We start from the raw sequence: 18,241 nt of genomic DNA on the forward strand, positions 1-18,241 counted from the left end.
GTCCCTGGGGCTGTATGAGAGAAGTAGTTGGTACAGCCACAGGAAACAAGTCAGTAGGTGGTGCTCCTCCATGGCCTTTGTGTTGGTTCCTGCACCAGATCCTGCCCTGGTTTCCCTCAGTCATGGACTGTAACCCACAAGATGCAATAAACCCTTTGCCCCCCACCCCCAAATTGCTTTTGGTCACGGTCATTATCACAGGAACAGAAAGCATGCTAGAGCATACTGGCTCTGTGTGTGTGTGTGTGTGTTTGTGTGTGCACATGCACGTGTGCTCATATGTGCATGCATCTCTCTGTGTGTGCATGTGTGTGTTTGTGTGTGCGTGTGTGCACATGCATGCGTGCTCATATGTGCATGCATCTCTCTGTGTGTGCATGTGTGTGTTTGTGTGTGCGTGTGTACACATGCATGTGTGCTCATATGTGCATGCATCTCTCTGTGTGTGCATGTGTGCGTGTGTATAGAAGAAAATGTAGTATATCTAATGTTCATTGTTAGTTGTCTCTTCATACAGCTCTTCGGGGGTCTCACACAGTAGGGAAGAACCACAGTGGAGATTTTTTTACCAGGAGAGTGTACCGGAGAGAAGAGTAAGGCAGGGACAGGACTGAGGGGTATCTGATGGGTCTTACAATTGGGAGTGGCAGCGAGGTGGCCAGAGAAAAACAGGAAAAGCGGCTTAGTTTTTCTTTTTTAGAAAGTCAAAGAGGAAGCCGGAGGTGGTAGCACACACCTTTAATACAGGCAGAGGCAGAGGAAGAGAATCTCTGAGTGTGTGTGGGCAGGGTTTTTTGTCAGGACTGCTGGCTCCCTAGTGATTGACACAGAGACTTTTTATTAATTATTAATGCTTGGCCGATAGCTTAGGCTCATTACTAACTAGCTCTTACAACTTAATTAACCCATATTTCTTATCTACGCTCTATCATGTGGCAGTACTTTTTTTTTTTTTCAGCACATCATGGTTATCTCCTGCTTCCTCTGCATCTGGCTGGTGACTCTGTGCTTCTTTGTTCCTGAGCTCTCTTTTTGTCCAGAAGTCCCACCTAACCTCTACCTGCCCAGCTTTTGGGCATTTAGCTCTTCACTAAATCAATGAGAGCAAAAAATCTTCACAGTGTAAGAGAAGATTGTTCCACAGCAAGCGTGAGTCCCAGGGGAGTCAAGACTACAGCAGAGAAACCCAGTCTCGAAAAACAAACCAACAGCAGCAAAGGTTGAGGAGGCATGGAAACAGTGTAGAAGGTTTCTTTGTAGGATGAGCTCCACGGGGACAATGGCAGTATGGAGAAGCTGGGATAGCATTGTGATAGCTGGAAGAACAGGTTTAGGCAGGAGGAAATAAGATGGAAGGTTTCGGTTTAAATATATTGGGGTTGTAACTCAGCATCCAGGCAGGGCTGGAGGTCAGAAGAGAAACACCATTGGAATCATCAGCCCATTCATCATGTTGAAATATGGTGCTTGATAGACTGGCCAAGGGAGTGAGCGTGGGCAAAGAGGAGAGAAAGGACAAAGCCGAGGGATGTTCCGACTCTGACAAGGAGAAGTGCATAGCAACCTGAAGAGATGAGGGGTCAGGGAGGGAGGAGGAGAACCAGGAGGTAGCTGGTGTTCTGGAAGCTGGGAGAGAAAGTGATTCAAGGGGAAGGAAGAATCAGCTGCAACATATCTTGCTGATGGGTAGGAGGAGAACCAAGAGTTGACCAAGGAATGAGGACAAAATAAAATACTTTTGCTGGGCATGGTGTTGCGTACCCATCACCCCAGCATTTGGGAGTTGAGCTGGAGGTTCCTGCATTCAAGGCTAGCTAAGTGAGACCTTGCCTAAAGAAAAACTAAGGAGATCGTGGCGCACACCCAGCCTCGACCTGAATACATTGTGTTTGAATAGTTCCCATTTGTACATCATTCTCCAATCCCCACTTTTCCTCCAGCATTCCCGTCCGAACCAGAGGGTCACTTTTCTTTGGCCTCCACTCTGTCTCAAACATCCCTCATGTAGCCGAGGGGGTGTTCTTTCCAAACAAATCATCAGCTCTTAGCTAAAGTCTGTCGATTGTCATTGCTTCTAGAATGTAATTAAGACGTCTCCGCTGTTCCCCAGAGTCGGAGGATCTGGTCCTGCCTGCCCCTTGTCTGTTTCTTTGGGACTTGCTCAAGAAACACTACGTTCTTGCCTCAAAGGCTTAGTTTGTCGTTTCCCTTGTCAGAGAGATTTTCCCTCCACATTTCTAGTTGTCTGGCTGTTCTCTTCTTTCTGAGTTCTGCCAATCATCACTACCCAAGGCCGGCGTTTTCTGCCTAATTCAGGCTCACCCATCAATTGGTGTTTTATTTAACTTTTCGGGTTCTTGTCTGTCTCCTTTATTAAAACATAAGCTTCCTGGGCAGCTTGGGATAACCTTTCTTTCTCTCTTCCTTTCTCTCTCCCTCCCTTCCTTCCTTCCTTCCTTCCTTCCTTCCTTCCTTCCTTCCTTCCTTCCTTCCTTCCTTTCTATCTTTCTTCATTGCTCCATCGCTAGCTTGGGAACATAGTAAACAACTCCACAAATGTTTGCTGTTGCAGGAATCCAAGGACTGTATTATCTTGTATTCTCCCAACTTTGAAAACAGGTTTATTTATTTTTTATAGTACGTGTAAGAGTATTTTGCCTGCCTGTGTGTCAAAGTAGGTAGCACTCCAGCAGAGGCCTAAGGGGAGCTCAAAGGCACCTCGCTTTGAAGTGAGGGACAAGGGAGGTGATGCGGTGGGATGTGAAGAGTCTGCAGGGGTCAGCCAGGCACACGGAGAGACGCAGAGGACAGCAAGCACGGAGGCTGACCCGAGGCTGGAAAGGACCAAGCACTTTGAAGGAACAGCGAGAAGCCCACTGGGCTCCAACATGGAAGTGCAGAAGCCATGCTAGCAGATGACGTCAGAGGGAGCGATGGGCTTTGGAAGGCTGGAGAGGTTCTTTCTGGGGAGGGATTGACACTGCATAATTTTTTATTTGAAAATATTGCTTGGGTCATCATGTCCAAACAGAGCAAGAGCGGTGATGGGAGCCGGCTAAGAGCCCAGCGGGCAGGAATTGCTTTAATAACACATTTGACAGATGGCTGTTCTTAAAATCAAAACTTTTTTTCCTTCTAACTATAGGAGTCTCCACAAGCATAAAAATTTTACAGTACCGAAAATATAATTTTGACTGTACGAACAATGCCGTTACATAAAAGTGTGGTATATTTTAAAATATGCTTTTGTTATGAGCACTAGGTAGTCTGATTATACTGTGAGAGTCTTTTTAGGGCATCCAGAGCGTCTCCCAGCCATCATAGCCAACCAGCAGTAGTACAAAGGGTGTTAGCCTGTCGCTCTTACAGCTGCCTATGGCCCGCATCCGCAGGTCCAGCCCGCGGGAGGCTGATGTCGGAGGACGCCTCTGATTCTGAGCTCAGCCTGGACTACAGTAATACGCTTGAGGCCACCCTGGGCTACCTGGGCTATTTTTTGCTGTAGTATTATGTAAGCCGTCCCTAATGAGCTGCATTCCTGAACTTCAGACTCTCTAAAAAGAAAAGAGAGAAAAAAAAACCCCTCTCATTACGTAACCCTGATTGACTTAATTAAGCTGGTATTTTGCTTCTGTGAGTAACAAACCCCATTATCATCTCCTCTGTGAGGCTTGGTTTTATGCGCAGAATTGGAGGGTTCTGGGGGACAGGATAGATTTCTTGTATTTATTCCATCTAAGCGCTGTAGAATTTCACGGGGCAGCAAGTGAAACACAAAATGAACAGGGGAGATCTTTCTTTTCTTTAACACTGGGCTTTCTATTTACCACGTTGTTTATTGGTCTTTGTCGTTTATTGTGGGCACGTGTGTGGAACTTTCTACCCCCCCGCCATCATTATCATTTGGTCCTTAAAGACAGGGATGCCTAATTCCCTTTACTCCCCTGGGGGCTCAATCTGCATCACTTAATCATCTTAATGGATCAATCGATCAGTATCTGTAGACGTTGTTTCAAGAATGTGCATATAAGTAACAACCAGTCTCTAGTTCTTTTATTGACTGATTGATTGATCATCGATTGATTTTTTTTTTTGTTTTTCGAGACAGGTTTTCCCTGGGTGTAACTTCAGCTGTCCTTGAGCTAGCTCTTGTAGACCAGGCTGGCCTTAAACTCACAGAGATCCGCCAGCCTCTGCCTCCGGAGTGCTGGGATTAAAGGTGTGTGCCACCACCACCACCCGGTCAGTTTCCAGACTGTTGCCTGTATCCATCCCTCAGTTCACATTGCCTTAACAAGATACCACAGATGGAGTGGTAAGACATTCATTGTCAGAGAGTTCTGAGGGCTTCAGGCTCCTGGGCAGGACCTTGTCGTGGCTGTTTGTCCAGCTTGGGAAAGTGCTGTGCCGCTTCCTCTGAAGTCTGGGAGACAGAGAGCACGGATGAACGCAAACTCTGCGAGTCTCTTCTGGAAAGAACATTAATTCCATCAGACCAGGATTCTACTGCGTAGCCACATTTAGCCTTAATTGCTTTCTCAAACGTCCAGTTTTCAATGCAGCAGTCCTGGGGTCACGGCTTCAACAGTGTGTGTGTATGCATTCTATTTGCAACTCCGTCTTTAACTGGAAATTTAGAAGACAGGATTGGACAATTTTAAGGGGAGTTTGGATTTTTTTTTTATTCCAGAGGCTCATAACATTTGAGAGAAAGAGAAGAAATCAGTGTTAACTCAATGACTGAATAAAATTAGCAATGACTTAATACCCTGTTTATTTGTATTAAAAACCGCTTTTATAAGACTGATGGTTTGTTTCTGTTTTATGTGGTGGGAGGAAGCGTAACCCTAAAAGGTTCTGAGCTCTTCCTGGAAAAGAATAAAATAACAGCAAGAATTTCCCCAACCTTCCCCCTCTTTACCTGTCACCATCCTTCCCTCTCCTTCCCCCTCCTCCTCTCCCTCTTTCCCCATTCACTTCCTTTATACTCTTCTTGGCGACTGTGACCGCTAGCCAACTCCGCAGGATCTAGGATCGCCTCGGAGACAAGCCTCGGGGTACACCTCTGAGGGTTTCTCCAGGTTAGGTTACCCTATCTGCATGTCGGTGGGGCATCGTCTTCATCAGTTTAACTGAGGTGGGAAGCCCCGTCCCCTGGATTAGCATCCCTGACAGTATAGAACGGAGACAGGAGACAGCAAGGCAAGCGTGAATTCTTGATTGGGGGTGTGACGCGACCAGCTGCTTCAGGCTATTTCCTCAATGTCCCTGCCAGGAAGGATTGTACCTTGACCTGTGAGGCAGAAGAAACTCTTTCTCCCTTAAGTTGTTGTTTAGTTGGTCTGGTTTTTTTTTTTTTTTTTATCACAGCAGCAGGAGAAGAAGCCAAGATACTCTACCTGTGCCAGGTGTTTACTGCTCTTGCGGCAAGCAGTAAATACTATCGTGGAAGACCTTATCTGGGTGGACTTGTTTCCCATCTTGGGGTTATTGCAGAAATGAAAGGAAACAAGTAAAAAATGATTCTGGGGCATAAGACACAGAAGAGCCAACGCAACACTGAAGGACGAAGTCAGAGGATAATTAAGGCTGTGGTGGCCCATGCTCACTGGAATGCACAACAGGAGGTAAATGAGTTTGAGGGTGGCCAGGGTGCCGTAGTGAGCTCCTGGCTCACTGCAGACAAACAAAACCCAAAGAAACAAAGCCGGCAGACCACCTCTCTACAATATCAGGACTTTTAAATAGCTGTAGTGGTCTAGACAGTGCGATATTGGTGAAATAATGGACAAATCAGTGGAGAAGAATACACAACCCAGAAATATAGCATGATTAATAAAAACCAAAAGGCAGATAATGGGGTTCAACCTGTAGGTCAGAAAAGCAAAACAGCCAGCCACTGGCTTTTACCTCTACCTCAGTTCGAAATGGCGATCCTGCCTCCAGGAGTCTCAGAATGAGGCTGTGTCTGAGAGCTGTCTCCTCCCGTCTTATATTCCTCTATAGGGCTGGGATTAAAGGTGTGTACCACTACTGCCCAGTTTCTGTGGCAAACTAGTGTGGCTACTGGGATTGAAGGTGTGTGTCACCACTGCCTGGTCTGTAAGGCTGACCAGTGTGGCTGTTTTACTCTCTGATCTTCAGGCAAGCTTTATTTGTTATAATACAAATGAAATGCCACCACTTAGCTTGGCAAAGGACTAGAAACAAGACAGAATGGTGCTGGAAATACTTAACAACTACATGCAAGAAAATGAATTTGCTTACAGATTTTACATCCTTCGTGGAAATCAACTCAAAAGTAACACCTGTCTTAAATGTACTACTCAAAACAGTACGATTCCTAAGAGAAAAATCTGGGTGACCCTGGACTTGACAATTATGTTTTCTGCCTAACTCCCAGTACATGACCCATCAAAGAAGTAACCAACAAGCTTAATTTCATCAAAATTAAAGATTTCTGCTCCGTGAAACACTGTAAAGAGTATGAGAGAATAGGCTGTAAACCTAATGCGTGCAGAAGCCGTATCTAATAAAAACTGTTGTCCACGATATGCCATGAATCTTAAACAGATCGATGGTAAGAAAAAAACCTCCAGCCTGTTTTTAAAAATTGGCCGAATATCCAACAGACATCTCAGCAAAGAGGCATACACAGATGGAAAACAAACAACAAGATGCTCCGCGTGCAATAGCATCTGGGAACTGCAGATTTGAACAACTGTGAGATCGCCTACACACCAAGGCTAAAATCCTCCAGGACTCCTGTCAACTCTGAATGCCGAGGAAGGAGCAACAGAAGCTCCATGCTGGAGGGGATGCAGGACGGCAGAGGTAGCACCGTGACAGGTGATAGTTTCCCACAAAGCTAAGTACACCCTTAAGAATGTGATCTAGTAATTGTGGCTCTTGGCATTGACCCAAAGGAAGGTGAAATCTATTCAAAGCCCTCCATATGGATACTCATAATCTCTCTCTCTCTCTCTCTCTCTCTCTCTCTCTCTCTCTCTCTCTCTCTCTCTCTCTGTGTGTGTGTGTGTGTGTGTGTATGTTTGCGCACAGAAGCCAGGATTCAACCTTGGATGTTCTTCATCAAGAGCTATCCTTTCTTTGTTTTTGAGGCAGGGTCTCACTGGCATCTGGGGCTTACAAATTAGGATAGGCTACTGACCCGTGAATCCTAGGAATCCTCCTGCCTCTGCTCCACCGGTGCGGAGACTATAAGCATTGCCACAGGACCTGGCTGTTCTGGGACTTCAGCTCAGATCCTCATGCTAAGACAGTAAGCATTTTACTAACTGAGCTAGTTCCCCAGCCCCAGATATATATAGCAGCTTTATCTATAATTGTTATAACTTGAAGGAGCGGCTGGGTGGTGGTGGTGCATACCTTTAATCTCAGCACTTGGGAAGCACAGGTAGGAGGACCTCTGGGTCCGAGGCCAGCCTGGTCTACGGAGCGAGTTCCAGGATAGGCTCCAAAGTTACACTGTCTCAGCAACACCACACACACACACACACACACACACACACACACACACACACAAACCCTTGTAAGCAGCCATAAGGTTAGCACAAAAATAAATGACTATATTATCAGCTCATGTAATATTAACCAGCATAAAAACAAATAGGCAATCTGTGAAAAGACATAGAAGAACTTAGACACATATTTCTAAATGAAAGAAGGCAGTCTTGAAAGATTATATACCCTGGGACATTCTGTCAGAGGAATGTTATGGGGACAGCAAAAGGATCAGTGATAATGAAGATTAAGGAAGAAGGGAGAATGTACAGAGAATTTCAGGGCGGTGGAACTTTGTAACAGTGCTGATATGTACTGTTACACATTTGCCAAAAGCCCCTCAGAAGGGCACACCAATTGTGAATCCTCCCAGCAACATAGGCTTCATCAATTCTTGATGTGTCAGTGGCCGTTTATCAGTAGTGACATGATAAACTGACAGCGGCAAAGGAGGAACTGAAACAAAAGCTATGTCAAGATTAACATGGGAGGGAGCTGGAGAGAGGGCGTGGTGGTTAAGGGAGCTTCCTGCTCTTGTAGAGCGCTTGGGTTTAATTCTGAGCACCCGGTACAAGGTACAACCGCCTGTAGCTCCCATTTCAGATGATCGGATGCCCTCTTCTGGCCTTCTTAGGTACTGCATGCACATGGCACCCATACCTGCGTTCAAGGCAACACATACGTATTAAGGAAAAGGTTAATGTGTGCAAGAAGTCAGTTTGCAGAGAGACACTGGCATCACGTAAGGAAGGGCAACACATACGTATTAAGGAAAAGGTTAATGTGTGCAAGAAGTCAGTTTGCAGAGAGACACTGGCATCACCTAAGGAAGGAGCAGAGCATGCAAAGGGAATGCAAAGGGATGGGGAGGCGGGAACTAGAGCAGCTTTATACTGTATAACTCTTTGCTCAGCTCACTTCCCTTCTTGGAAGTACTTTTTCCTTAAATAATAATCTTTTATTAGTAATAAAAAATAATTTCCCTTAATTAATCATTTGTTTATTTCTACTCGACGCCTAACTTAAAAGGCGTGACTTTTTTTCCATCTTCTGTTAACTGCTGGGATTTTTTTTCCTACCTAGCCTGTGCTATGTTCTTTTCTTTAACTCTGATAAAATTGTCTGCGGACTTCCTTCTGAGGCAATTTCTAGGATCGTTCTTGAGACAAAGAACCCCCAAAAGGGACCCTCAGTTTCCCCAGTTTTAGCATCAGTATGGTGGTGGATACTGATAGGGGGACAGATTGTTCGTGCTCGAAAACCTAGTTTTTAAAAATGGACATGCAGGACTCCAGTCGACAGCGGGCGCATGTTGGCTCTAATAACGTTAGCTTTGACACAGTAAACTAATGCGTAGACCTTAACAATATGGCACGTTAGAAAGACTCAGAGCAGGGCAGGCTTTAAAGGGTCGCTCGCTGATTTCCTTTGTCATTCTTCCAGTGCCACCACCCTGTTTACTATCTGGACCAAATACGCCCCCCGGCTGCCGCCTGACTATTACGACGAGAAGCTGCTGAAGGTCGGAGACAGCCTCTGTCAAATTAAAGTGAGTGGTCGGGAAGCCGAGAAGCCAGAGTGAAACAAACTCCTTAGGCTGCTTAGGATTTACTTGGGTTGTTGCTTCTCCTGGTCTTCGTGTTTTGGAACTAAGATGCGAATGGATACAATTATAAGGAGGGGGAGTAACAGTGATAATGGCTATGAAGTTCACCTTTTCATTTTGTATTTGAAATTCTCCAGGGTGGTTGGTTTCTTTAGGAACCAGAGGCAGGATGGGATGGGGGCGAGGGGCAGCTCAGCTCCATCAACAGAGGGTGTGGTAGGCCTGCAGCAGGAAGTGCTGAGTCATCCTGTTCCTACCTTATACAAAGAGCCCAGACACCACTTCCTGTTGTTTTTCACTGAGCTGGCGGCCTTGCCCCATCAGCCCTCGTGGCTACTAGCCTGGCCGTCCAGTGTTCTGTTCAAATGACTTTTTGTTTCTTAACGAGCATCTTGCTGTCCTGTGTGTAGAGTCTGTGGTGGATATGCCCAGTTTCCTGCTCAGTATTATATTATGGTACAGCATGTCCCGTAATGTCCATGCTGCATGGGGTCTACGATTTTGAATGCCATGGGCCTGCACTTGACTTGATAAGACAGTGCCACACAGGGCTTTCAGTCCATGACCTTGTGAGTTTAACCCCGAGCTCTGGCTTAAGTCCAAGTATAGCAAGTTCTATTCAGTGTTGGGCAAGGCATTATTCCGTGCCCTGGGATTTTAGGGCAGGCACAGGCAGTGTTAGTGCCTTCTCGGTTTCTCAGCTCCATTTTCCTCCTGCATGGCTCCTACTTGGCCATCGTGTTCTTGGTCCAGGGCAGACTTGCCAAATGGAGGATAAGATGTGGAAAGATTTCCATTCAGAAACACCAGCAATGCAAAAATACAAGTCTCACCTCAAGAGGGATCAGAGATAAGTTATCCTGGAGCCAAATATGAGCAGCCATGGCCCCGGAACACAGATCAGATCCTCTCGGATTATTAGTCCGATGTGGCTAACAGTTCCATGAAGTCTGTATAGTCACTTACGGCTCTCTGGTTGTAAATCAAGACACTTCTCAAATATGTTGGTAGAAACATCAGGCAGACCCGTAGTAGCAAAGCGGGAAATCTCTGCTGCAAGCCTCAGGTACCATCTGATGACATGTTTGGTCTTTTAGCTGGTGGCCACTCTAGCAGTCTGCTCAGTTAGCATATTCTGAGACATTTCACCTGGGAGTCAAGTTGTGAGGATCAAACTCAGACAGATAGGGATATTTTAAAGGAGCTAAAGGGTAGCCCAAGAGAGATTGTAATTAGACTCTGGACCTGCCACGTTCCAACCTCCCCACGATCAAGAAAACTATGGCTCTGGCTCCATCTTAAGACACCATTTTGAGACCGTCACCAAGACATTTTTTATTTTAGGAGTACAAGCTAGCCCTTCTGCAGTGCTATGGGAGGTACCTCCGTCAGTTCACGACCGACGTGGATGAACATAAAGAAGACGTGAATCAGTTCAAAAATGTCTTTTTCCCCAAAGGCTTTGGGGATGAAACTGCGGGACTTACGGTAAGAGGGGAGGGCTGTGACTTGGGACCAGTTGTGTGACTCGTGTCTCCTTTGGCTGACACTGTCTAGATGCCACCCTGTGCCTAGTACAGCATCCGGCTGTGCCCTGTGAGAGGGCGGGAAAACACAGTGTATTTATTAAACTCTGGCGCTTGCATCAACGTAAGCCTATGCATTCTGCAGGCATCATTATTGCCGTGATAACTAGAACTTGTAGGTACGTTCATTTATAAACAGAAAACATACCGAATCCTTAGAACATGCTAGATAGATCTTACTACCACTCTATCTTACAGATGGGAAAACAAGGCTTATTATATAGGGATTGTAAAGAAGTGGTCCTTGAGCACAAACATGTATCTTTTATAAGCGATTTGAAGCTCTATTTTTTATTGTACAAGTGTTGCTATAGTAACTGCTAGCATTAATTGACTAGTTGAGACCCCTGCAGCTTTATAACTGTGCTTGGGAACCTGGGAGATAAAGGAGTCCCTGCTAAGAGGATGGGGTTGTGTGACACTGGCACTTTTACCCTCCCCGAGATTCTCAGTGGCGGGTCTTGCTACCCCACCCCCCCTTCCAAATACCCCAGGTGTCTTTATGGGGACAAAACAGCAAGCCAACAGCAAATAGAAAAACCATGCCAAAGCGAGCTTTGTGCCAGGTAACCTCTGAATGCACTCTGTACGAATTGCCAGCTCACGGCCTCCTTCCTCTGTAAGAGGAGGAGCCGGTTTACCTTTTTACTGATAAAAGAAACAAGATTCCAAAAGGTCGGGAGGCATAGGCAGGCGGATCTCTGTGAGTTCGAGGCCAGCCTGGACTACAAGAGCTAGTTCTAGGACAGGAACCAAAAGCGTACGGAGAAACCCTGTCTCAAAAATCCAAAAAAAAAAAAAAAAAAAAAAAAGAAGTCAGCCCAGGGGCTGGAAAGCCGACTCTGTGGCTAAGGGCGCTTGCTACTCTGCCAGAGGATCTGAGTTTGGTTCCCAGCACCCACATTCACAACAGCCTGCGACTCCAGGGTAGCTGATGGGCTCTTCTGGACTCCGTGACCATGGCAGATTCCCGAAGCATCCCTGGTCTTGTCTGTGACAGGAATGTTGCCTCTGCCAAGAGCCGAGGCTATTTCATCCCTTGAAACAGTGGCGGCCAATCAACATTAGCTGAAAGCATTCTATAAACGGAAAGAATCGCATCTGAGTTAATAAATAGGTTAAAATGCTCTTGACTGAGATTATACATTACTGAATGGTAATGGGATAATGGGTAATGGGATTTTGGTTCTCTTTGGTTCGGGATTTTCTTTTGTCTACACAAAGCTAATCTTAACTAAATGAATGCTCTAAAAGTCATTATGTTTCTTTGCATACTCACCCATTAAACCAATTAATCATCTTAGCTTTTTTTTTTTTTTTACATTGGTGAGAAATGCCTTTTCTGAGCCCTGTACGCCTAGTTTATTTTCATATATTTCCCGTGTCTTTCAGTTTCGTGCTTTGAGTGGCAAAAATATTTGCCACTACGAGCTGGTCTGTGAAAACGATGCTAACCTGCAGAATAAGGAATCTGTGAGGCAGTGTCTGCATATCTTGTCGTCCCTAAGGCTGATCATGCAGGTGGCCCTTCCCCAGGAGCACCTCTGCTGGATCATCTTCAACGGTGAGAACCAAGATGTCTTCCTTCCTATCATTGTCTTCCCGACAGCTACTTGAATGCCAGCCTTGATGGTAACTTTATCATTTTGTGATTGAAAACACATCCATTACTGTAATAGAATAATTGTATTATTTTAAAACATTTGGCTTGCGTTTTAGTCTGCCCACGCAAGCAGAGACTTTGGGTTCTTCACCAAAGGAAGGGGCAGTGGGTTTCAGGGACAGTAGTTGGTAAGTGGGGAAGACGTGGGGGATGGTCTAGTGACCGCTGTGGTATGTTTGTCCTAAGAATCATTTGCTTTATTAGTTCTCGCCTCAAAGACCCTGGCTAGTGGTTTTGGCTTCTACATAGCGACATTCCCGCTCAGCTTGTTTTTAAGTGAGGATCTCTCTTCACACACACACACACACACACACACACACACACACACACATCCACATACACACACTATAATATATATGTAATATTCATGTATGTAAAGAAACGAATCTTAGCTATTAAAGTATAACATTGCTTTTTTATTTTATTGATGGTGCTAAGGATGGGTAATATTAGTCTAAACAAAAAAAAAATAATAGTGGCAGTCTGTTTGCTGTGCATAAGACGGGGAAAGAATAATTCCAGTGAAAATATGCCGTGTTTTACCTCATTTCGTGGTGACTGAAAGTTTATCTCCTAGCTGCTTCTGTCCTTACCTCAAATCACGTGTGTCCCAGCATGCCTCAGCACTAAGGGAGCCAAGGACACTACTCATGACCACTAACAAATGCTTAGCAGTCACCCATCCCAAAAGTCCTATCAAAGTTACCCTCATTTCCGGCAGCAAATGTGTGAAGTAATTTCAATCAGTGACACACCGGCGCTTCCCTACCAGGAGACAGTGAACGGTACTTGCGAGAATGGAGTTTCTTGTGGGGACACAGTATTATACACTGTTTTATGTACCTTAAGATCAGAAATATATGTGATGTAGTCACATAAACCCATAATTCTAGTATTTGGAGGCTTAGGCAAGAAGATGGAGAGTTGGAGGGCAGCCTAGCCTATATGACACTGCCTGTCTCAAAGCAAACAAACAAACAAAAAATAAATTATCGATTTGTTCCTCTTTCTCCTCCTCCTCCTCCTCCTCCTCCTCCTCCTCCTCCTCCTCCTCCTCCTCCTCCTCCTCCTCCTCCTCCTCCTCCTCCTCTCTTTGGAAAAGAGATTAGAGTTCTTTGTCCCTTTCCTGGTGTGAGCTTCGTGTTTATAAATATGGTTGATCTCCAGGCGTTCTGTTTCCTGGATTTCTCCGTCAGTGCTATGTTGTGGAATCAGCCATGCTCCTGTATGGGACTCTAACTCATTAACTCCTCCTGCAACTCCCCGTGTGTGCCCCAGATTTCTCTCTGCGCAAACAATTCTGCGGTGAACATCTTGTTTTGGAGATGGAAGGGACAGTTTTCTGGGCTCTGTGTCCAGGAGTGGAGTTGCCGGGTGGTGGAAAACACATATACTACACTTGGTTTCACTAATTAGTGGCCTTGTTTTAATAAAGTCACCTAAGACTTGCCGAGTGCCTCCCATGAGCCCAGCGTGGTCTTGGGTGCCCGAGAACAGGAGAAGGGGGCAGATGAATATTCTTCTTATTCCTTCCACAGGGAGGTGGTGCGTGGAACAGATGGGTCAGGTGCTGCTGAGGCGCAAATACAAATGGGAAGACAGACAAGGAAGGAAGCAGAGGCCAGGCTAAGGGAGGGCCAGGCATGTACGTAAAAAGCTTGGGGGCAGTTGGACAAGGAGCTAAAGGAACTGGGGACATGAACCATCCGGACTATTTGGGGGAAAGTTGGTCCAACTCGGCCCTGACATTTAGGTTGTATTTTCAACAGTCAGAACTACGCATTTAGTAACTTGGCAGAGTACATTTGACCTTTTCACGTAGACAGCTTACCATTGGCTCCTTAAGACATTAATTAGTCTTGATTTCTTCTGAAAGATGTCAAATCTTCTCAAGTCACTCAACTAGTCTAGACTTTCAGAATACTTTGATAGTAGCCATCTTGGATGAAAAGGAAACCAGGATCAGGCTCAGTAAATTCAGAGGAGGGATTTGTCTCAGAGAAGAGAAGAAAGAGGAGGAAGAGGAGAGGAGGAAGAAGAGGAGGAGGAAGAGGAAGAAGAGGAGGAGAAGGAGGGTGAGGAGAGACTGAATTCTAAAATGTCCCTGAGTTCATAAAGATTCAGTCTGTCCCATCCTGTGCCATCTATTCTTGCCTGTGGCTTGTGAGAATAATTGAGCCAGGCCAAAATCCTGAACTGTCGAAGAATTCCGATGTGGTCAGGATGGCCTAGGGCTGGCAGGTTTACAGGCATGGTTTGAAACACAGACGGGCCTTTGTCATTCCTGAGGACGGCCCCCAACTGCTGACATGTTTTTCAGGCTCCTGGCTTGAACCTGAGTCACATGCTTTGTGAGCGGGCGTGTTCTTCCTGTGCACCTCCCTGCTTGGTGACTTTTATACAAGGAATCAGTCATAGAGTTATATTTTTCCCTCTGTGTGTATATGTAATGTATATATGTCTGTATGTGTAATGTATAAGTGTATACACATGTGTGTTGTGTATATGTGTGTGCATTTGTGTATAGTGTATGTGTGTATATGTGTAGTGTTTGTGTGTGCATGTATGTGTAATGTATATGTGGGTACATGTGTGTGTAGTGTATATTTGAGTGTACATGTGTGTCTAGTATAGTATTTATGTGTGTCTAGTGTATATGAATGTGCCTATCTGTGTGAATGCCAGAGATTAGTGTCAGGGTGGCTTCCTCTACTGTCTTTTGAGACAGGGTTTTGTCACTGAACCTGGAGCTCACTGATTTAGCCAGATTGACTGACTAGGTGAGTCTCTGGGTCTCACCTTTCTCCACCCTCCCCACATTGGGGTCACACGTGTATGCCACCACCCCTAGCTAACTCAAGGCCTCATGCTTGCACAGCCGGCACTTCCCACCGAGCCACCTCCCTGGTTCTAAGAGTTGGATCTCAACACAGCCAGGTTGAGGAGCTTAGGCCGGCTTTGAGTGGGCTCTAGCTGTGTGGCTTCCACCCTGGTGGGTCCTAACTGAAGACGGTAGGTAAGTATACATCACAGAAACTCAGCTTCCAATTCCTTGGCTGCTAAGAACTGATAAAATTCTGTGCAACATTCGGTGCTGTAAGGTTTCCGGACGGCATTCAGGGCCTTTGTCTCTGACCTGTGGAATGAATGTTTGCTGTGCTCATGGGCGTTTTAAAATCCAGGAATGTTTTTTTGGAGCTTTTAGAGTTGAGTTTTGCTGGCTGTGAGTTTTGCATCAGCTGCTCTGAGGAAAACAGTTGGCTCACTTGTCGTTTCAAGCCAAACCTTGAACGGTTTGTGGGCTTTTGAGCACGTGTACAGCGGGAGAGAGTCCTCTATACAGACAGAGGGGTGGTGATGCTCTCTGCCCCGCCCACTCTGCCACCAGCATGCTTTTTCTGGTAATAGTTGTCTGCCCCCCCCCCCAAATCACAGTGAAGTGGCAGTTTTCGTTAGACTGATCGTAGGGCACATCTTAACGGGGGTGCATCTTAACTGAGGAGGAAAGGGGTACAGTTCCTCACCCCTTTCTGTGCCAAGTTTGCAGTTACCCCAAGCTTTCTCAGTGAATAGTGTTCCACACTGATTAAATATGAACCCTAATACTACTCACAGATAAATCTTCCATTTTTCAACCATAAGGAAACCACAAGAAAAGAGAACACTTTAGTGTTAATAAAACCATAAAGTACATAAATTATCTGCTAAAATATTATTCTCTCCAGCATATTTTAAAACCCAAATTGCCATAAAATGAGGCTGAAAGATTGTGGTGTTAACATATTTAAAATATGCCCATATTAGTTAATTCAATGATTCTGTGCTTTAAGTGGCAAGAAAAATGATAATGATTATCACTTTCTACTATTATCAAACCTTGTGAGAGGGCTTGTTTTGGGAATGACAGATCGAAGCCATAGAAATTGCAATATACAGTCTCCATCTTTTGACTATAAAAGATGCTAACAATCTTTCTCTTCGCTTAGGTACCATTTACATCTACACCATTTGCCGAAAGCTGATGGTCATAGGGCAAGCTTCCAAGGTATGAAATGTAAAGCAACTCTTCTCTCTTAAGGCTTTCTTAATGCGGGATGTCTCTCTGTTTACTGTGAATACGTTTTATTACCATTGGTTAATAAAGAAGCCGATTTGACCAATAGCCAGGTAGAATAGAGCCAAACAGGGAAATCAGGGAGATGCCAGCAGCTGCCAGAGAAACAAGATGCGAGGTAACAAGCCACGGACCTCGTGGAAAAACATCGAATCATAGAAATGAGTTAATTTAAGTTGTAAGAGCTACTTAGTAATAAGCCTGAGCTAAACAGTTTGTAATTAATATTAAGCCTTGGGAGTTGGAAGGCGGAAGAGAAACCTCCAGTTACCCTTTCTGTACCATACACTGAATGATTAGTCGAGCAAAGAGTATTTAGGGAATTATTTAACATTTAGTGACTATATGTGATAGAATGTATTGGTCTTGATTATAATAGTAATCCTATAAAGTGAGGGCCACAAAGAATCAGTGTAAAGAATGGGCATTATTAGCATGAACAGGAATATTCCAGCGTCTCCATGTGCCAGACCCCCCATTTGTCTGGCTTGATTCTCCGTCCTCTGGTTACTAGGAAAGGGGACTGTCCTTCTTGGCTGGCCCAGGACATTCCTGTTCATGCTGCTTGTCCCACAGTAATCATGAAGAGTGTCCTCTTGTCCTTGGTCACTCTGGGAAGTGTCTTGTTTTGCAGGATAAACTGTTTATATTATGGAGTCCTGGGACTTTTCATTTAGGACTCACATGCAGTCTGATTGAACAAACACTCTAACGCTCTAACTCCTTCTGCTGAAGGCCAGGGGACTTTCCAGTTATTGTTATTATTTTTATATGCATATACTGTATGTGTCTATGTATGTGTGCTCACGTGTGTGCAAGTATCTGTGTCTGTGTAGGCCATTGGACTATGTGGTATCACTCTTAGGAGTGCTGTCTACCTCCCTTGAGACATGGGTCTGGAGTTCACCATTGGACTAGACTAGCTGGCCAGCCTGCCTCAGGGATTCTCTGTCTCCATCCCACCGGTGTTAAGTAAGATAGCAAACACACACTGTCATTCTGAGATTCCTGGAGGCAGGATCGCCATTTCTGACTGAGGTCGAGGGAAAAGCCAGTGACTGACCGTTTTGTTTTTCTGACCTTCAGGTTGAACCCCAATTTCTGTCTCTGAGTTTTTATTAATTGTGCTATAATATCTGGAATTTCCCCATGGCCACACTGCCACCGCACAGCACCCTAAGAGCGATGCCTGTCCATTCCCCTAATCGCTCCTGCCCTGCCTCTCTTCTGGCTTACCTCCTCCACTGGAGGAGCTGTGTGGGAGGGGCAGACCTTTGTTCCTAAAGGAATCCAAAAGACCGAGACTGATGAAGGGCTTTTCCGTGGACGGAAGCCCCTTCATGTGTTCACCAGTATATGCTTCTGTATCATGGGAGTCATCTACCTGAGCCTGTTATTCCGAATTGTCAGGTGACCCATTTGCTTTGGGTCACAGAATACATCTAGCATCCTCTGAGGCATTTAAAGCAAACGTTAAAGAATATGCTAGCCAAAGTATGGACGTATGCTTTACTCTTACAGGTCTTTCAGTAAAGTACTCAAGTCGCTAATGTAGTATTACATAAGCTTGAAGTCAGCCTGGAGATGGCACCTGACATAAATGTTGATACACAAGGCTGCAGTGCCATCCTGTGGCCGAGCTCATTTATTGTGTGTCTTTTCCTGCTGACACCTGAAGCATGCATGCTTTTGTGGGGACCACAGTTTAGATCCATCTACATTTTGGCTTTTTGAAATTTTTTTTTTTC

The 18,241-nt window shown here is 45.2% G+C and overlaps 1 protein-coding gene across 1 annotated transcript in view; it reads left to right on the forward strand.

The window, feature by feature from the left end:
• The window catches only part of Cfap54 (cilia and flagella associated protein 54), a 251,916-nt gene that overhangs the window by 1,886 nt on the left and 231,789 nt on the right, over nt 1-18,241 (forward strand). The window contains exons 2-5 of the mRNA XM_050145787.1: nt 8,968-9,073; nt 10,475-10,618; nt 12,109-12,280; nt 16,366-16,424. Of these exons, the coding sequence (XP_050001744.1) occupies nt 8,968-9,073; nt 10,475-10,618; nt 12,109-12,280; nt 16,366-16,424 (481 nt within the window). The remainder of the gene's footprint in view (nt 1-8,967; nt 9,074-10,474; nt 10,619-12,108; nt 12,281-16,365; nt 16,425-18,241) is intronic.

This window comes from Alexandromys fortis, unplaced genomic scaffold (assembly GCF_014885135.2).
Source record: "Alexandromys fortis isolate MF-2015 unplaced genomic scaffold, M_Fortis_MF-2015_v1.1 scaffold_50, whole genome shotgun sequence".
NCBI lineage: Eukaryota > Metazoa > Chordata > Mammalia > Rodentia > Cricetidae > Alexandromys > Alexandromys fortis.